Consider the following 19,708-nt stretch of genomic DNA (forward strand, 5'->3'; position numbering starts at 1 on the left):
GCTGTGAAAAGTGGAGGGGAAAAAAAAGTACTCACCACCTTCTTTCTGAAAGCCATTGTCCACGAGTTCAATGAAAAAAAGGAACGTGTTCAGGGTTGTTCACTAATGAACTAAGCATTATTTACTGCAACACAGATATTTAAGTTAACCTCTTCCTTGCTGGCAACCACGGTATTTGCATGTAACCATGACTTCACGTTAATTTGCATTGGTTATAAAGTTGAGATCATTTTGAATTTTTTTTATTATTAAAAGACAAGCACACACAAAATTTAACAGAGATATTCAAAACTGAGTATTATGTGATTTCATAGGATACAATGCATGATAGATTGTTGCCTGAGGACACTGGAAGCGTACCACAGTAAAATATAGCTAAAAACCACAAAAAAAAAAAAAACCCTGCATGATTAGCAAGATTTTAAGGTGAAGTATTTTAAATATTAAAACGCATCTTTAAAAATACATAGAAACATCACAAACAAACTCCAGCGGTCTTGTGTATGTGGGATAAACTCAGAGAGCGAGTGTTTTGGTGGTATTGTTATTCTGATTGATATTTAAGGCTGCCAGCGGGCTTGTTGGTACTTCCTCCGTTTCGTCTAACTCGGGTGGCTCACTCTCAGGGAGGGCAGGGGGATCGTTTGAGCCAGACGGGCACTGCAAGTTCACCAGAAGGACGGACGGCCTCATTTGGTCTTCGGTGGTCCCGTCGAGTGCCTGATCTGTAGGGCTGGGGGGCTGTAGTTCACTTCTGCCCTGTTCCTCATCTGGATCCGAATCGGAGTCCAGACTTTGTTCAAGAGAACCAGGGGTTCCTGTAGAACTCTCTGCTGACACATGATACAACATTATGTATTTTTCACAAACACACACACAAACACACACACAAACACACACACAAACACACACACAAACACACACACAAACACACACACAAACACACACACAAACACACACACACACACACACACACACACACACACACACACACACACACACACACACACACACACACACACACACACACACACACACACACACACAGAGTAACTCAGTCATGGCAAAATAAAACAAAAAGGTATAAAAACATAAAATATTTTAATACTTCATACAATTAATACATTATACTCATAATTAGGGCTGGGCGATGTATCGAATGCTTTTGTCACGCGCATTTCTTCAGTAAAGCCGGTTCCCTGATTACCGCTAAATCGCCATCACCTGCTTTCAAATGGAGCGGCATTTAATAGACAGAGCCGTAGATCACTGATAAGCCACGCAATATCGCGTTCAATATCGACGGCGATACATATCGATATTGAACGCGATATTGCGTGGCTTATCAGTGATCTACGGCTCTGTCTATTAAATGCCGCTCCATTTGAAAGCAGGTGATGGCGATTTAGCGGTAATCAGGGAACCGGCTTTACTGAAGAAATGCGCGTGACAAAAGCATTCGATACATCGCCCAGCCCTACTCATAATACTTAATACTAACTATATTTTTTTGAGTACAAAGTACATAATGAAATGTAATACCATGGCCCTCGAACTTGTCTGATTCTGCAGCTCCAGATTCATCCATGATGCTTTGTTCATCGTTCAAACATTGTTCTTCTTCAATGCTGTTTTCCTGCACAGACCAAAACATTACTTTTTTTTTCTGTGTTAATATTCTTTAAAACTTTTTTTTTTTTTAAACTGTTGACCTCTTATTAAAATTGATCACTTATTAGACAACATGAGAGGTTATACCCAGCAGCCAACACTGCACATTAAATCACAAACCTGCTGCAGGGATTGTGTGCGGGTCATGCTGCTGCATGCAGGCCGACTGGATTCGGAGTGGAAAATGGAGGAATAAAACACAACGAGGGTCTCCACTATGCGGGCCTGGTATGGGTAATCCACCAGAGAGGACAGAGACACTGTGGCCCCTGAGGGCCGGGGCCGCATCAGTGAGGGGCCAAACACGATGCCCAGATTACTCGGGCTCATCTTATTGTCTTCTTCCAGTTCAGCAATCCTGAAAACAGCAACATTAAACATTTAAAAAGTTTAACAAATGGCTATTAATTGAGTCTGCCAAGGTAAGTAAAATAGCCCTTAAAATGTGCAAAGTCAATTCTATGCTTTTTACCTTCTCAGATGGCGCGCTATGTAGCGCAGAGTGCTGGTGTTTGGTTTGGGCAGCTCTTTAAGGAGATTTTTAAGTCTTTCGACGAGGGCCAAGAGTTCAGGGTCCGTTTCAGAGCCTATCAGGTCAGGCCCTTTACCGGCCTCGGCCCCCTCTGGACCCACTATAGCCAGGCTTTCTTTTGCCAGACCCATCAGACTGTTGTACAGACGGAAGGGCACGATGGGCTCCGGAAGCTGAGCAACAGACAAAAAAAAAAAAAAAAAAAAAAAAAAAAAAAATATATGTTTGTACCATGAGAGAATGTATATACAGATAAAGATATGAAAACCACTGCAAACAATGTAGGCAACTTATAACTTTGATTTTATTAAATTGTTATTAATAAAAAGTGTGAATGCATTTTGTTATATAATTAATTATATGTATAATATATAATAAAACACATAAAAAATAATTATACTATTAATAAATTAGTAACTCAAAAATGCAATTTGCATATTAATAAATTAGTTATTTGGGTGAACTCTACAAATGCAAATTCTCTAATATATATTATATATGGAGGGGATGCTAATTGTTATAATTAATTTTAATATAATTAGATACAATAAATATATAAACATTAAATGGCTTTTATTAATAAATTAGTACAATTTGGGGAACCCAAAATTTGTCATATTATATTTTCATAAATATTTATATATTGCATTCTGTTATATTTATTTATATATATATATATATATATATATATATATATATATATATATATATATATATATATATATATATATATGTGCGTTAAATTATATTATATTATAAATAAATGAGTTACATTTGGATGAAAAAAAGCAAATTCTGTTAAATGTTTATTAATAAAACTTAATTTATAAAAAATATAATATTCAATATTATACAAAACCCCCAAATGCCATCTCCACAATATTATATTGAATGATTTTGCTAAATGTTTACATATAATGGTGGCTCACCTGCCGCAGGTAAAGCTTCAGTACATTACTGATGTCATGTGGTGAGGACTGCGACAGTTCCACCAGCTCTTTGCCATTCTCAAACGCCTGGCACAGCTTCTCCACCCGCGTTTTCACCCCATTCACTCGATAAATGCCCTGTGAGTGAGAGAGAGATCATTACGATCTTGCATTTCTATTTGGCCGAGACCTGCTGGATCTGACTTGTCTCTTTGCGTACCTTCATTCTCAACGCTCTTCTCTCGATCTCAGCGATGCACTTCTTGATGATGAAGGGGATGCCGTCTGGACTGTTGCCGGACACCTGCAAGAAATCCTGTCCGAACAGCTGAAGGCGACCCTGGAGTTTCTTGTGGCCACACTGAATGGCCAAAGTCTCCAAACAGCGTTTGTGACAAGCCAGGAAACACTGCAGAGAGGAAATCAGACTTTAAAAAGCCTGGTTTATTATAAAACACAAGAGCAAACTTTATTAGATGCAGCCAAGTTGACCTCACCTCCTCGCACTCCGCTCCCTGGAAATAAACGTAGCTGTCACATTCCCTGCATTTGGACGGGGAGCGCAGTTTACGCAGTTTGTGCGTCTGAGCGGCTTTCGACAACCCGACGTTCCGAAATGGCCCAGTGGGCACCACAATCTCAGGCTCGATGCCATTTATATCTGCAAAATGTTGAGCGGGCAGTGAGAAACTAGATGACAGACACAGATTAGCAAGGAAAACTTGTGCACTGTTGTATCTTACTTGGAGTTTCAAAGGAAGAAACATTTGAATCTTTCTCATCTACATCTTCGTTTGACGACATCGTTCCTGTAGATGATGTCCGGGCCATTTTACTTATGTCACCTACAGAGAGGGAAAAAAAAAAAAAAGTGAACACCAAGGATTGCCAAGTTTAATACTAAAAATTACTAATAAAAACAAATAAATACTACTTTAAAAATAATAAGATATATTATTATTAATTAATAAGCCTGATAATTTCAAACACAAGTCCTAAACTTTATTTGAGAGCAAGCAAATCAAACAAATAAATCTTACTTTTAAAAATGTAATAAAATACATTATAAATTAATACGCCTGGTTTATTTCAAACACAAGCCTAAACATGCTATTTTTTTTATTTATTAAAGTGTAAATAAATAAATATGATGTCCTTGATGTAGTACATGTGTGAGTTTAATATAGAGTAGTCATGCAATGAAGTTGTACCCGTGCTGGTAGTCGGGGATCCCAGGCCACTTCCTCCTCCCACACTGTCTGTGTCACTCACTGTGGATCCCCAGGACTTGTGGGTCATGTGACCTCGAGCTGACAATAGAAAACCAATCAAAACCATTTGCATACCCTTTTTAAATACTTACACCAAAACCCAACATCTATAAATAAATATCATATATATATATATATATATATATATATATATATATATATATATATATATATATATATATATATATATATATATATATATATATATATATATATATATATATATATATATAAAAATAAGATATATATATATATATATATATATATATATATATATATATATATATATATATATATATATATATATATATATATATAATATATATATATATATATATATATATATATATATATATATATATATATATTATATTATATTATATTATATATATATATATATGCATATGCACACACCCCTCTTCTGTTCATCTTTCTGAGAGGCGCTTGTATCTCCTGCCTCTCCTGTGTTCGGCGGGACTTCAGCACTGCTCGGAGCATCAGTGTTAGCGCTGTCGGTACGTGCTCTGGCTGATGGCCTGAATTTAAGAGAACACGTTAACGTAATACTTACCTCCAGTTCCATTATATATGATACTTTGTATACGTGTGTGTGTGTGTGTTTGTGAAAGCAAAAGGAGTATTTCTTACTGGCTGGAGGAGGCAGAATAGGCCTCAAACTCATAATGCGTCTCAGGTTCTTCACTCATCTGAAGGTCTTTGACGTGTGTGGCGTACTGCTGTCCGGGGTCGTACAGTTTACTGCTCTCACACAGCGTCTGATAGTGCACTGGCAGCGCTACCGTCTGCATGTGCATGATCTGGTAGTAGGAGATGGTGGCCTGAAAAGAGTTTTTCCACAGTTAAAATCCACTCAAGCTGGATTTAGATTTTGTTTTTCTTTGGCTGTTTTTCAGCATTTATTTGAGTCTATGTAATCCAAGTAATGCATGACTGGGTTATTGGCCAAGTATGCAAACAAGCTCTACAAAGGTCCTCAGAGTTTAAAAAGAACTTTATGCCATAATTGAGAGCATTTACTGGCCATAAATACTACATTTATTTGATTAAATATTTACTTTATTAAATATTAAAATACAGTTGAATCACTATATTTTAAAATATTAATATTAAATATATTTTATGCATTTTAAAATATTTACTTTATGAATTTGCTTTAAAAAAAAAAAAAAAAAAATAATTCGCTTTATTTTACAATATATAGTGAGGGTATTTAGCAATACTTCCTCAATATAAATACTGTATTTTTTTTTTAAATCCTTAAATATATTTGCTGTATTTTGAAAAATTCCTTAATATATTTGCTGTATACTAAGACATTTCCTTAACATTTGCAGAATTAACACATTTTCTTTTTGAGCTTTATGTAGGCACGTACAGAGCGGATCGTCTGGTCCGTCTGCTTGATGACCTCTTGGATCTGCCGCAGAACCGTGACCTTCATGTGCTCCAGCTCCTGGTGTTGTGTGGTGGCATCTGCGATGCAGGTCCGGTATGTGGCCTCCGCCTCCTCAGCCTGAGACAAACACACCGTTTCAATGACACAACCTGCTCAAACACTGAATTTGCAAAACCTTTCCTACAGTGTCTTAAAGGTGCTAAAGAGGATGTTTTGTTTTATACATTTTTGCAATATTACTTGAAACTGTTTTTACTAACTGATAAAAGACTATTTATTAGGTGCACTGAAAGTAATAATATTAATATACATCATCTGTGCACGAGGTAGGGCCTTAAAAACAGCCAATCGTTTACGCGATCATCACGTAAACGATTGGCCCTCTGGCTTGTCAATTACTGCCATGACGATCCATGTGAGAGACGCGCGGCTGCGCGCTCCAGTAACTTTCCACACTCCACAGGCGCTGCATGCAATGTTTTTGTCAGGAGACAGGAGTAACAACTGCAGATTATGAGTTACCTGCGGTGAGTCCGACAATATGAATCCACGGCTTTAAGTCGCGCACACACTTAACGATTGTAAGGCCGATTATGAATGTAAATTGATACTCATGACTGATCGCGCTCAAATGCGTCCAATCAGAGCCAGTTGCGTTCAGTCTGCGATTACAGTCGGTGTTCAAATTCCATGTGAAAGTATATAAATCTGCTTCAGGAGCAGGAAACAATCGCTGTATGTTGAGCATAGTCAGAATGTTTTAGCTAGTCGTTAAATGTGTGCCCGGCTTAATAACACAGTGAATGCCGGTGGTAAACATCGTGTTCCGATACTCGTGCACGAGTTTTGGGAGGCGTTCCCTCTAAATGAGCTGTGAAGGAGAGGGGTTGTTCTTACCCATGCGCTCATTTCAAAAACTCAGTCGACAAAAAGAACCTCTTTAGCACCTTTAAGTGGCATAACCGACAGGGAGATGCATTGTGGGAATGCGGACCTTGTTGCGGGCCTCTTCCTCCAGTCGTTTCTTCTTGTCTACCGCTTTGGTGGTGGAGCTGCCGCCCTCTTCCTCAGCCCTGTTGGCTGCCGTCCTCGCCTTATCGTACTCTTCGCAGCGGGCCATGTAGACCTGCTTAGCCCTGCGCAAGTTCACCTCACACTCCATCTGTGTTCAAACACACAAAACGTTTATATACCTGTGCTGCTAATATCTTGTACTGTTCAGTTTGTAGACGCATCCTGTCTTGAGCTTTAATATGTTTTGATAGCTAAAAGGTGAATGAATGTAAATGTTACCAGTTTTCTCTTGGCCTTCAGCCACTGTTCCTTGATCTCCTTGCGTTTCTTCTCATGCTCTTGTTTGCGGAGCAGCAGAGGCTGTGGATGAACGCAAAACATGATTCTTCAGAAATCTAAATACTTCATTCTCTAGGTTTCAAGATATTAAAAACATCAGTGAACAATTAGAACAAAATTTCATACAATTATAATTACTGTCATATTAAAGATAATAATAATAAAACTTCATGCAGAACATTCAATAACATTATTAATATTATTTAATAACAGCAACAACTACAACAAGATGACTTTAAAAAGTATCATGTAGAACATATTCAACAAAAATTAACATATTTAATAATAATATTACCATTAACACTTCAACAACCACTTAATATCAATCATGTCATATTTAACAATTATTATAATATTTAACAACAGTTATAATATATTACTATTAATAATACTAAAAATAACTAATATATTTAACTATTTATATTGAACCATTATTAATTATAATACAAATAATACATTATTATTATAATTATCAAAAAAAAAACACTATTTTTAACTTGGTATACTTAATCAAATAATTAGCTATAAATTATTATAATATTTGTTCTTAATGAATAATAATAATAATAATAATAATAATAATAATAATAATAATAATAATAAATTCAAAAATAATATTTAACTACTACTACTACCACTATTATTTAATATATTTTATTTAATAAAAATAATTTATTATTCATTATTATTAGCATATATTTAATAACAATTACATATAATACATGTATGAATAAAAACAAAACATTATATATATATATATATATATATATATATATATATATATATATATATATATATATATATATATATATATATATATTTTTTTTTTTTTTTTTTTATTTATTTTTTTTTTAAAGATCCCTAATAAAAAAAGAAATACTATAATATTATATAAAGTTATAAAGTAAATACATGAATAATACTTTATTAATATTATTAAATAAGTTTTGCAGGAGACAAGGTTATCTTAAACATTAAGAAAAAATCTCTTTCATAAAAAAAAAAAAAAAAAAAATATTTCATAATTAGTTAACATATGATATAATAAAATATATATTAATAATAATAGGAGCTATTATTATTGTTGTTGTTGAAAGGGTGACAAAAGATGGCCCCAGTTCCGTTTTACCATGATGAAGGTCTGGTTGTTCAGGGTGGAGGCTGCCTGATGCATCCCAGAGCTCTGCTCCAGGTCCTGCTCCAGAGCCAGAGAGTAGATGGAGAAGAAGGGCATGTGTGGCTGATGGACACAAAAAGAGATGGATGAGGAGGCAAACAAACAAACAGACAGTCTGAAAACTGCAGACAATGATTAAATCTCACCTGTGTGATGGTCTGTTTACATGACTGATAGATCCTTTGTAAGCCCTTGGAGAACTCCAGCTCTAGATAAATATCAATTGCAATTTACTTACTTATTAAACAAGTAAAACCTAAATAACTACGTAACGTGGCTCTACCAATCAGAATTTAGAAACTACACTATTTGTTTCAATCTCTCACATAACACTTCTAAACAAATGTAAATCAAGCGGTCATATCACATGATCCTACCCAGTGCGAGTTTCCGCTCAACATAGCCGATCAAATCCTTCATGTACTTGGAGATGGTTTTAGCGTACATCAGAGCGGAGTCCACACCGCCTTCACTGCGCTGCAGGATAATGTCCACCTCTTCAGCGCTCATCGCTGCAGCACACATGCACAGCAATACAATGATGTCACACAACATTTCACAATAAGGGGGTGAAAAAACCTAAATATATTAAATAATAATAATAATAATAATAATAATAATAATAATAATAATAATAATAATAATAATTCATATCTTATAAGATTATTATAATATTATACAAGTTAATATTACATAGAACTCAGTAACAATAATTATTATTAATACAAGTTATGCAACATACATTATATTATTATATAATATAATTGTATTATAAGTTAATATAATAATAGGAGAACTCATAATAATAATAATAATAATAATAATACTAATTATAATAATAATAATAATAATAATAATAATAATAATAATAATAATAATACATATGCAACACATTAATTATATAATTATTATATATAATGTTCTGCTATTTAAAGTTGTCTTATTACAATACTAAAAATAAATATAATTAATTTTAAACACGTTCTTCGAGGCTTTTTAAATATCTAAAAAAACAAAAAAAAAAAAAAAAAAAAAAAAAAAAAAAACAAAAAAACAAACAAAACAACATTAACCGTTAATTACCCGTTATCTTATAATAAATGGATAAATACAAATTCTCTTATTTTTATAATAACAATGTAATATTCTATAATTAATTATATAATAACTGTTATTTAACTCTTTTTAAAGTTCTTTTTGAGCTTTTAGAACTTTTTCAGTTCTAAAGTAAATAAAATACATTTATTATCATTATAAATATATGTTGTGCAGGGGGGTATTCCAGAAAGCAGGTTATGTGACATACCTGGGTATGTTTAAGAGCAAGTAAGTGGATAACCTCAACTTTCGGTTCCAAAAACGGAGGTAACTTTTAGGGTATGTAGGTAGCCATAGCAACTTGCTCTCTGAACATAACCTGCTCCGGAGCAGGTTATGTTCAATGGTTAGTTAGCTTAAGAGGAATTCAGATGCGTGTTATATTATCAATATGGTTATATTAACGTATCTAAATGTGTTATATAGTTACAGTTATATACACAATGTTATATTATACAATATATAAATGTTTATTCAATTCTAATATATGAATTTTATTGTCATCTCACACTTTTTATCCTTTATAACAGGACATTTTCTATGCTATAATTTCTATAATAAAATACATATCATATATGTGATATTTTATTAAATAATTAGCATCAAACAAACAATATTAAAAGGTCCCGTTCTTCATGATCCCATGTTTCAAACTTTAGTTAGTGTGTAATGTTGTTGTTAGAGTATAAATAAAATCTGTAAAATTTTAAAGCTCAAAGTTCAATGCCAAGCGAGATATTTTATTTAACAGAAGTCGCCTACATCGAACGGCCAGTTTGGACTACATCCCTCTACTTCCTTCTTTAATGACGTCACTAAAACAGTTTTTTGACTAACCTCCGCCCACAGGAATACACAAGAGTTGCGTTTGTAGAGTGTGTTTGTCGCCATGTCGTCGAAACGCTGTTATTTTCATCCCGCAGTCCAATCACCGGGTCTGATTCCGGCTCAAATTGATAGGGTAAAATTAAAGACATGTTTACAGTAACACTGAGCGCGTGCATCTCCACGTTTTGGTAAGAGGCGTGACCTTTCCGGGCAAGGAGCTCTAAACTGCTGTCGAATCACATCACAGGAACCGCTGGCACAATCAGAACTCGTTACGTATTTCTGAAGGAGGGACTTCATAGAACAAGGAAGTCATCAGCCCGTTTTTATGACAGTGGAAACAGCGGTATACAGATAAGTAAATTATGTGAAAAATACTGTGGTTTTTTTACACACGAAACATGAACACATGTTATATTGCACACTATAAACACAAAGCTTCAAAAAAACCACGAAAAACGGGACCTTTAAGATTAAAAATTATTGCACAACCACCCAATAGGTGGTGATGTGCACCAAGTAGGTTATGTAAATTGCCATTAAACAAAAGAAGAATGAAGTAGAATGGCGCGCTTTTTCTTAGCGTCTGTTTCCATGGCGAATCATCGATTCATCACTCTGTTGAGAATGTCTTGTGCGTTAACCGGGAACATACTCTGGGTTGGCTGAACTTATTACCGGACGCATTTTTGAAACCAGCATACCTCGAGTAAGCAAGGTTTGGGTTAATCAACCGAGAGTTCAGGGTATATGTGACAGTAAGTTAACCCTGCTTTCTGGAATACACCCCAGTTCTCTTATTGCAATAATAAAAATATTAAATGTGTTCATCAGGAGACTATTATGAGTTCTAGAATAAGTAAAAACTAAGTACATACTATTATTATTATTAAATATATGTTCTGCAGGACACTAGACAAATAAAAATTCTTATTTTTTATAATATTCCATAATGATTATAATTATTATTATTAATTTTACGTATATGTTCTGTAGGAGACTTTAAATATCTTTAAAATAATTTCTACATCAGTGCATTTCTACTTGACTTTCTGTATGTCTGAATTTGTCAAAATGTACCCAGCTCAGATGAATCACTCCGCGTGTGTGAAAGCTCATGACCCGAGAGGTTCTCCATTGACTAAAGAGAGAACACACACACACACAAACACAAATAGATAAAACATCTTCATACGCGTTCCTTGCGATTCATATTTCAGTGGACAACTGCGTCACAGAGCAGTAGCACTAATCACAGAACTGCACTTTCAGGAAGTCAAAACCTGCTGCCAACATCCGCTCTTTACAGGCAGTGAAACGGACACACTCACCCTGCTTTTCTCACTGGGCATAACTGACAACAGTGTGCTACTGTCCACCTCTCCCATCAGCAGTTCAGACACACTGAGAAAAGAAAGAAATGAGGTTTATACACTAAAAACGTTGCAGCTTCTCTCTGAACGTAATATATTGTATCAGAATGTAATGTTAAAGGCAAACTGAGTCAACCTGCAATTGAATTATAGACTAAAATGTATATAATAACTAGGGCAAATGATCAGATGCCAGTGTTAGTGTTGGTTAACAACTTCCTCTTTACTTTGTTCTTGCCACAAAAACAGCATCATGCTGCACTGGTGCATGATTTAATGTTTTGGCCACAGGAAATTAATGCAAGATATTCTCATGAACATTTGAGCAACATTTTGCGCTGCCATTCAGAGGTGTATCACAATGAACATGACAGCAGAACATCATCGGGAATCAGTTTTTTTTTAAAAAAACACTAAAGTGAAAACAAAAATACTACAGCTGATGATGATTATCAGCTTGATCTCGAAAAAACAGATTCTTGAGGGTTTGGGGCTGTTAGCGTAAGAGAGCAGAAGCCACAAATCAACTTCCTGTTATTTCTGTAGAGCTACGATTAATGTCAATGATCTAACAGAATTTCGAACGAGATGATTTCATAACGCATGAACGGCACTACGTTACTGTGTATGTTTATTCATTTTGATTGGGAAAATAAAATAAAATATATAAAGTAAACAGGAAAAAAAAAAAAAAAAAAAAAAAAAAAAGGAACCATGTGCCATACATTTGTTTTTGATAAAATAAACAGATACCAAAGAAACAGTGTAATTTCCCCTTAAATGAATCTAAAAGGAAAAGATGAATACAAAAAGGACAATGTGCCATTTCCCCAAGCAAATCGAAATAAATACATTAATAAATAAATTAAATAAATACCAAAGGAACAATGCATGATTTCCCCCTGAATAAACTGAAAATAAATAAAGTATGCAAGATTATTCATTAAAATGACTCGTCAGTTCGATCAAATAAGTTATTCAAAGGAGACGTTGAAAATCATGGCTGAAATTACCAGTTCATTTATCATATCCAATATTTAAAGTCAAGTTGTGCACATTGCATAGTGGGATACAGCATTCCAAGCACTGTTCTCTGGTTGTGTACTGCACATTTCGGTAAATGTAATACACCATTCAGGTATTCTATTCATAAGGCAAATTAGTGCACAGTATGCACAGTATTCATATTATACTGCAAAATATGTAAACCCGTTTCATCCTCAGAGTAAAAAAGGTAATTGTGAGGTAAAGTTTGCAACTGCAAGAAACAAAGTTGCAATGATGAGATATAAGTAGATATGAGATATAAAGTCACATCTACTTTATACATCTTTTCTTATTGAGTCGGAAACACGTTAATAGTATGTAATCAGTTCACATTAAGCTCTCCATACTCACTTGCTGCTAAAAGCTACAGCAATGGTCTCAATGGCCTTCTCAAAATCTTTCTTGTCTGCTTCATTGCACACTTCATAGTGGTATCCTGATGGAGAAAAAAAAACAAAAAAACAAAATTATGTTGTTTAGTTTAAAACAACAGAAATGTTTTTGGGGCCGTTGACACCGCATTGTTTTCAACTAAAAGCATAAAACTTGTGTTTTGGCAGTTTATTTACACATGACAACGTCATTTTGATTGCCTGAAAACGCAAACTTTTGAAAACGAGTTTCAAAGTGCACGTTTTTGAAAATGATACAGTTATCGTGTAAACAACAAAAACACAAATTCGTGAAAATGGTGACATCATGCACATGCGTAGTGTTTCTTTACAAAGTGGCATCGCCATCTACTGGCCTGGCATGAATAATACAGCGCTTTTAATAGTTTTCGCAGATCCGTGTGAACGTGGATCGTTTTGACAATGGAAAAATATTTCCGTTTTTAGTACATCCTTAAACGTACTTAAACATACCCTCAGTCTACAAACCGGATGCACTACTGACATAAATAAAAACAAATCCATCCTTTAATCAAATGTCACATTCCTTTTTGGCATTTTAACATGTGATTGCTCTAACCTTTGACCTGAGAGATTAGTTTGCCGGCAGCAGTGAGCGTCTCCACCGTGTTGAGGAGGGGGTACATGCTGATGACCTGCCGCAGGATGCGCAGAACTTCCCCCAGACACTCATGGGCCAACGGACGCCGGTTCTCCTGTTTGTCTGCGAAAAAAACATCCACAACAGCCATTCTTATCAGCCAAAATTGGGTTACAGCCACACAAGCTTTTCATTTCAGTTTAAGTAATTTGTGCCAAAATGAACTCTGCTTTTCACAATGCAAACAAACAAAATAAAAATATAAAGAATTAAAATAAATAAACAGAACAAGATAAAAGTTGAAAAAAATATAAATGATAAATATAATGAATAAACATTACTAAATACAAAATATAACATAAGAAATACAAATTAGACTAAAAATTATATTTTTGTTTGTTAATTTATTTAAAACTTTTAACAAATACAAAGAATAACCAATACAATTAAATAAACTGACAACAAAACTGAACAAATAAATAAACAGTAAAATAATAATTTTTAAATTTCTCAACATTTTTCTTTTGATTATAGGGTACAATCTGATACGGACATTTCTTTGTGAACCCGATAAGCCTTTAACTAACATCATGCTGACAGGAAGAGTAAGAAATCTGCACTGATCCTAAAACAGTCAAGATGATGCAAGACGGACCGTTTGTTAACACTGTGTTGCACTGCTTTCTCATCTGCTGCGGCATGTCTACAAGCCACTTCCTCCAGTCATGGCTCCTAACTGTAATTCTAAGTAAAAACCCCTAGGCTACAACTGTTATTGTTGAGTTTCTCTTTCACCTAACTTATACAGCAATGGGAAGCATGAACAACAGTTTTTTTTTTTTTTTAATAAAATCAAAGAAAGTAGGCCACTTGCAACTAATCAAAAAAAAAAAAAAAAAAAAAAAAAAAAAAAAAAAAGAGGAGCTTCTGCTGAAGACAAAAACGCTTGGTGGAAAATGTGGCATGGATCAACCACTAAAACCCATGCCATAAGCAGTATTTTGGACCTTTCTAAAATATGACAAAATTACTGAACTAAGGATGTTTAAATAAGGATTTTTTTTTTTTTTTTTTTTTTTTTTAACTAATCCAAGAGAATGCTTGGCATTATGGCACTAATTTACTGTTCGGATTAAGCTTTTTAATATCATGGGATGCTTGATATTTGTCAAGGATATGAAGTTAGTGTAATTCTGATTAATTCTGTGTCGTCTCAATATGTATACATAAATATTTACAACTTTAATGTTTACATGTATGATATCAGCAGGGCTTGACATTAACTTTTTTGCACACCAGCCACTGTGGCTAGTGGTTTTTCCAAAGTTACTAGCCACTCAGCATTTTCACTGGCCACAATTTTGCTGTTGGGAAATTACATTTTATATGATTAAAGGGGACTTTGGCATGCTAAAATTGCTTGATTGAGTCATTTTACTTGATTAGCTAGATTTAAAACCCTTTCAAATGCAGATTGACCACCTAAATCAAGACTAGGCCAACATGGTATATCACCTGGTATGCATGGGTAGGCAAGGAGTAGGTAATATGACCATAATATGATAAATTTTATATGTTATTTTTGTTAAGCTATATAAAAAGAACAAAGAAGCAATTTAGCAAATTACAAATACAATAGTAAGTTAAATAGCCTAAACTTTTTTTTTCAGATACAGTAGGTTTATTTAACATTTATTAATGACAGACAGGTATTTAATTGGGCTGCTGAATGCATGGATGTAACATACGGACACATCCAGTTTTTACCCACCTGTTTACGTCCACTTAAGCCATAACCAACTGTATTCATGCAAGATACTCCACACGATGGACACTGACATCTGTGTGTGCGTGTATTTGACTATTCAGGCGCAAGGAGAATTGATCGCGCGCGATAGAGAGAGCGTACGCGAGAGAGCGCTTCTGTTGTGTGTCATTCAGTGCGATTGTGATCGGATTGTAATTTTGTGATACGTCGAGCTTGGCTACCTTCGATTAGGCTGTTGGCTGAAATTATATTCAACCCGCCAAAGTGGCTAGTGGGAGTGGCTGTCTTACCCGCCACAGCTGAAATCTACCCGCGTTTGGCGGGTGTTAATGTCAAGCCCTGGATATAAGTATCAAAGACAAATTTCCGCTCTGTGACAAACAGAATGGACAATAAAGTTAAGCTACACTAAACATTTTTTTAAGTGAAAGTTTCAGTGCAAGAAGTTCTATTAACCAAAAACACTGGTAATTTTTGACAACACACACACAAATATAATATAATATAATATAATATAAATATAATATAATATAATATAATATAATATAATATAATATAATATAATATAATTTTTTTTAGAGCACCACCAAGTGTAAGATTTGTGCCACAGCCTAAACTTTATTTTAACAGTATTGGTGATTACCAAAATCATTTTTTATGTTTCTGTAATGGTTAATTCACACCAGTATGTGCAAGTCACAAGTGTTTCTAATGCTAAAATATAATTATTGTTGTGATTTAATACATTCAAAGATAGATCGCACAAAAGTTATCAAAAACAAGTCTTTGGGAACAACTAGAAACTATTGGGAAGTCATTAACAACAAAGACTGTGGAAAAGTACATAAAAACAATGCCAGCAAGAATACAAGCTGTTATCAAGGCCATACAAAAATAAAATAAATAATATTTTTGGTTATTATGTGAATAAAGACCATTTAGTTGCTTCAGTTTGTTATTTGCCTAATAAATGACAAAAATTTTAGTTTTAAACAAGTTTTTGACAGATTCCTAAAATATTTGTGTTTTGTCTTTATTATGACTTGCAACTCAACTTTCAAAAATGGTTAAAAAGAACTTTTTAAGAGACAACATTTTTGTGAAAGGTTCGATACAAATACATTGTCAATATTTATTTTCAGATTTATATATCTAACTGTACTTCTGTATTTTAAAAAAATATCAGCTTAGTACACACTAAATATTTAAATAATTTAAATATTTAAATAATTGTAGCTTTAATGAAAAAAAAAAATATATATAATAAACCAATTAAAAATTAATATAAACAATAAATAACTAGCAAATGCAAAATGGATCCCAAAACATGAAAAATATAGCTGCTTTTTTATTTTAAGAAGTGGTTGCCTCATATTGGAGTCATCATATTTTAAGTTTAATAATTTTAAAAACCCCTGCAACAGAATCTCTCAAAATATTACCATGGTATCAACAGTGCTTTTTATAAGAATCCTCCTGCTGAAAAGTTCCTTTAATTCATCTGTACTGAATTATCAGAGAGCTTCGAATATAATAACTGATTTTGGTATTTATAGGTACGACTATGGGTTTGGTGCTTAAATGACGTTGCTTTACGAGTCCTGAGAGCAAAACGGGGTGTTTTCTGAGAGTATCATTTCCTGCGCCAATGTGGCACACCACAGGAACTCAAGCTCACTGCAGCTACAGGAAGAACAGGGCCTGTTGAGCAAACTCAGCCCCGCCCCTTTCACTCCTCCGCGATCACATGATCCACAGCGGAAGGTGATGTTTGCGGTACGACGTGCAAATCGTCATGTGGTGGATAGCATTGAGTGCTGTTGAGCGCATCTCAGTTAAAAAACAAAATATCAGGAAACGTTTAATAAATGTTTAGGAAACGTTTAAAAAAAAAAAAAAAAGTTCTCATCCTTAAACCCCAAATAATACATGTCAAATAAGATTCTCTCCAACAAATTCATTATCATCTTACCTTCAAGCACGACATCTTTCAGTTTCTCCACAGCTTTAGCAAACCGCTCCACTATCCGTAGCAGTGACGGGATATCTTCCACCTCAATAGCCACAGTGGACTCGGGCGTATCTGGCGAAGGACTCTGGGAGATGACAGATTTTCCCGCACCCTTACTGAAGACCCAAGACTGGATAGGGAAGCCCGCTGCGCTAGGATTGCGATTCAGAGAAGTTGGCCGCTTCAGGGTGCCCATTGGGGACGGGCAGCCCACCAGCTTAGTGTGCTGGGTCAAAGGGGTACCGGGACAGGAAGATGGGACATCCAGGATGGATGGAGACAGACTGGAAGACGTGTGGGATGCAGAGGTGGCACCATCGACTGCATCTTTCCGAGGCTGCTCTTGAAGAGAGGAGAGCTGGATTATGACAAAAAAAAGGGAAACCGTGTGAGCAAACTGACAAACATGGCACGCAAACTTTAAGGTAGAAAGTGGGTTTGCGGATGAAGCACAAGATCTGACTACAATAGACGGCTGTTAGTAAACAGAACTTCTTTCACAAGAGCGATTGTGTAACTGTGGCCTACTTCCTGTCACACCCCAAAGAGTTGATGCCACACTAACAGGCCTCGCTCAGGCCCACAAACACTCCTAAAAGTGTGAACATGAACACAAGGAAAAACACCATTTGTGTAGCTATAATGAAGAAAACACCTAAAAATGATGTGCTACACAAATAAATAAGTGTCAAAAGACCACAAACATAGTGTTATCCCAAAATCCAATTTAAAAAAGGACATTTAATTCAAACAGAAGCTTGCTTATATTCTTTCCCCATCACCAACAGCAAGATATAGGTTTAAATCAAAATAAAATACTTCAATAAATGACAATACAGACATTTTAAAGAATATACATTTAACGTTTTTGCAGTTGACTTTGATCATCATGACAAAATTAAAAGACTCCATGTAGCCAATTATTGTGAGGCCGTAAGACAACACGTACAATAATTTTACAACCTCTGGTTGACTTGTCAACTGTGTACAAATATTTACTAAAACCGTAGATGCTTATTACACGACACATGCATATTTTCAACAGTAACATACAAATATTTACAGTAGTTTTCAATAAAACCCACCTGTTTGAGCCAGACGTTTGGTCTACTTGGCAAGATGTCCAATTTAGTTTTGCTTTTTGATTTTTTCACTCTCTGACTCGTCGCGTAAGGACTGTAGCTTTTGCTACTTGATCCACGCTTCAACATTTCCAGCTACTGTGCGTTAAAAATTAACTGTCTACACCGTTATCCATCATACATCATAATTTTAACACAATACACGCCATTAAACCTTAGAAAAATAAACTGAAAGAAAATCCTGAAACCAGAATGAAAATGACAAATGCCTAAAGAAAGGCAAAACCTGAACTTCTTGCACCTTGCTGCGCCATATCACACTGAGGAAGTTTAGTCCGTCCTTTTCTTTGCAACATAACGGTCTAAATAATAAACTTGAAGTCTGTATTTGTGTTTGAAAACACTGATCAAATTCACATGTTTCGACAACGTCGAAAACGACACGAAAACATGAGCGCGAGTGTGAAATGTCAATCAACTTGATTGGCAGGAGGAAAAGACGAGAGATGCTGTGCGACTTACTGATGGAGAGTTGAGAGGCGCTGGGCTGTTTCCTGTTCGGCTCTTCTTTGACATCGAGTGCGTCTTCATCAGCTCTCTTGTCCTTTTAGAGAACATTTTAAGCTTTAGATGTTTAGATCCGCCGCGTATTTCTTTTAATTTACGATATAACCCCCCTGCCCACCCCCCGGCTCCCCATTTCAAAGCGCTGATGCGAGGTTTACACACTCCGAGCTCGAGCTTCTGTCTCACTCCTCTAAAATGATCGCACATTGACTGAATCTACTGACACACAGCAGTCTGAGGCGCATCCGCTTTTCAGTTTTTTCACTCTCAGTCCCTTTGACAAGTGAAACTGCGTTGCCGTGTAGAAACATGTGGGCTGGATAACATGATACATGCTTGTCATGATACTAACAACCTTTATGCAGCGAGTTTCACCATTTTGACTCGCAAAAATAAGATTTCGCCAACTGCCCCACAGCTCGTCGTTAATGTCTGTCACCTGCTGCCGTTTAATTAAATATTAAAACACCGCCCACTTTCGCGACAAACATATCTTGAGATGTATTTGTTTGACAAAATATCTGATTTGAAATACACTTTCAATTAATTTCAACGAAATGCCAGTGTTAAAAGAATAGTGTTAAGATTTTA

The 19,708-nt window shown here is 35.0% G+C and overlaps 1 protein-coding gene across 3 annotated transcripts; it reads right to left on the reverse strand.

Moving 5' to 3' along the window:
- Window positions 1-226: 226 nt before the first annotated feature.
- Window positions 227-19,545, reverse strand: arhgap45b (Rho GTPase activating protein 45b). 3 transcript variants are annotated; one of them, XM_048165124.1, is made up of 23 exons: window positions 19,073-19,545; window positions 17,430-17,826; window positions 13,669-13,812; window positions 13,048-13,132; window positions 11,608-11,680; window positions 11,357-11,417; window positions 8,728-8,862; window positions 8,497-8,558; window positions 8,303-8,413; window positions 7,114-7,194; window positions 6,815-6,982; window positions 5,800-5,937; window positions 5,052-5,242; window positions 4,818-4,939; window positions 4,344-4,442; window positions 3,876-3,977; window positions 3,630-3,793; window positions 3,353-3,541; window positions 3,133-3,270; window positions 2,144-2,376; window positions 1,792-2,029; window positions 1,543-1,636; window positions 227-833 (listed from the first exon to the last, which is right to left on the reverse strand). In XM_048165124.1, exons 1-23 carry the CDS (start codon window positions 19,322-19,324, stop codon window positions 517-519), a joined length of 3,594 nt encoding a protein of 1,197 aa, XP_048021081.1. In that variant the 5' UTR covers window positions 19,325-19,545; the 3' UTR covers window positions 227-516. The 3 variants fall into 3 exon arrangements, with proteins under 3 accessions (XP_048021081.1, XP_048021088.1, XP_048021093.1); XM_048165131.1 differs by having other exon boundaries at window positions 227-830; window positions 19,073-19,544; XM_048165136.1 differs by lacking the exon at window positions 19,073-19,545 and adding an exon at window positions 18,554-19,046.
- Window positions 19,546-19,708: the final 163 nt, after the last annotated feature.

This window comes from Megalobrama amblycephala, linkage group LG2 (genome assembly GCF_018812025.1).
Source record: "Megalobrama amblycephala isolate DHTTF-2021 linkage group LG2, ASM1881202v1, whole genome shotgun sequence".
NCBI classification, from domain to species: Eukaryota; Metazoa; Chordata; class Actinopteri; order Cypriniformes; family Xenocyprididae; genus Megalobrama; species Megalobrama amblycephala.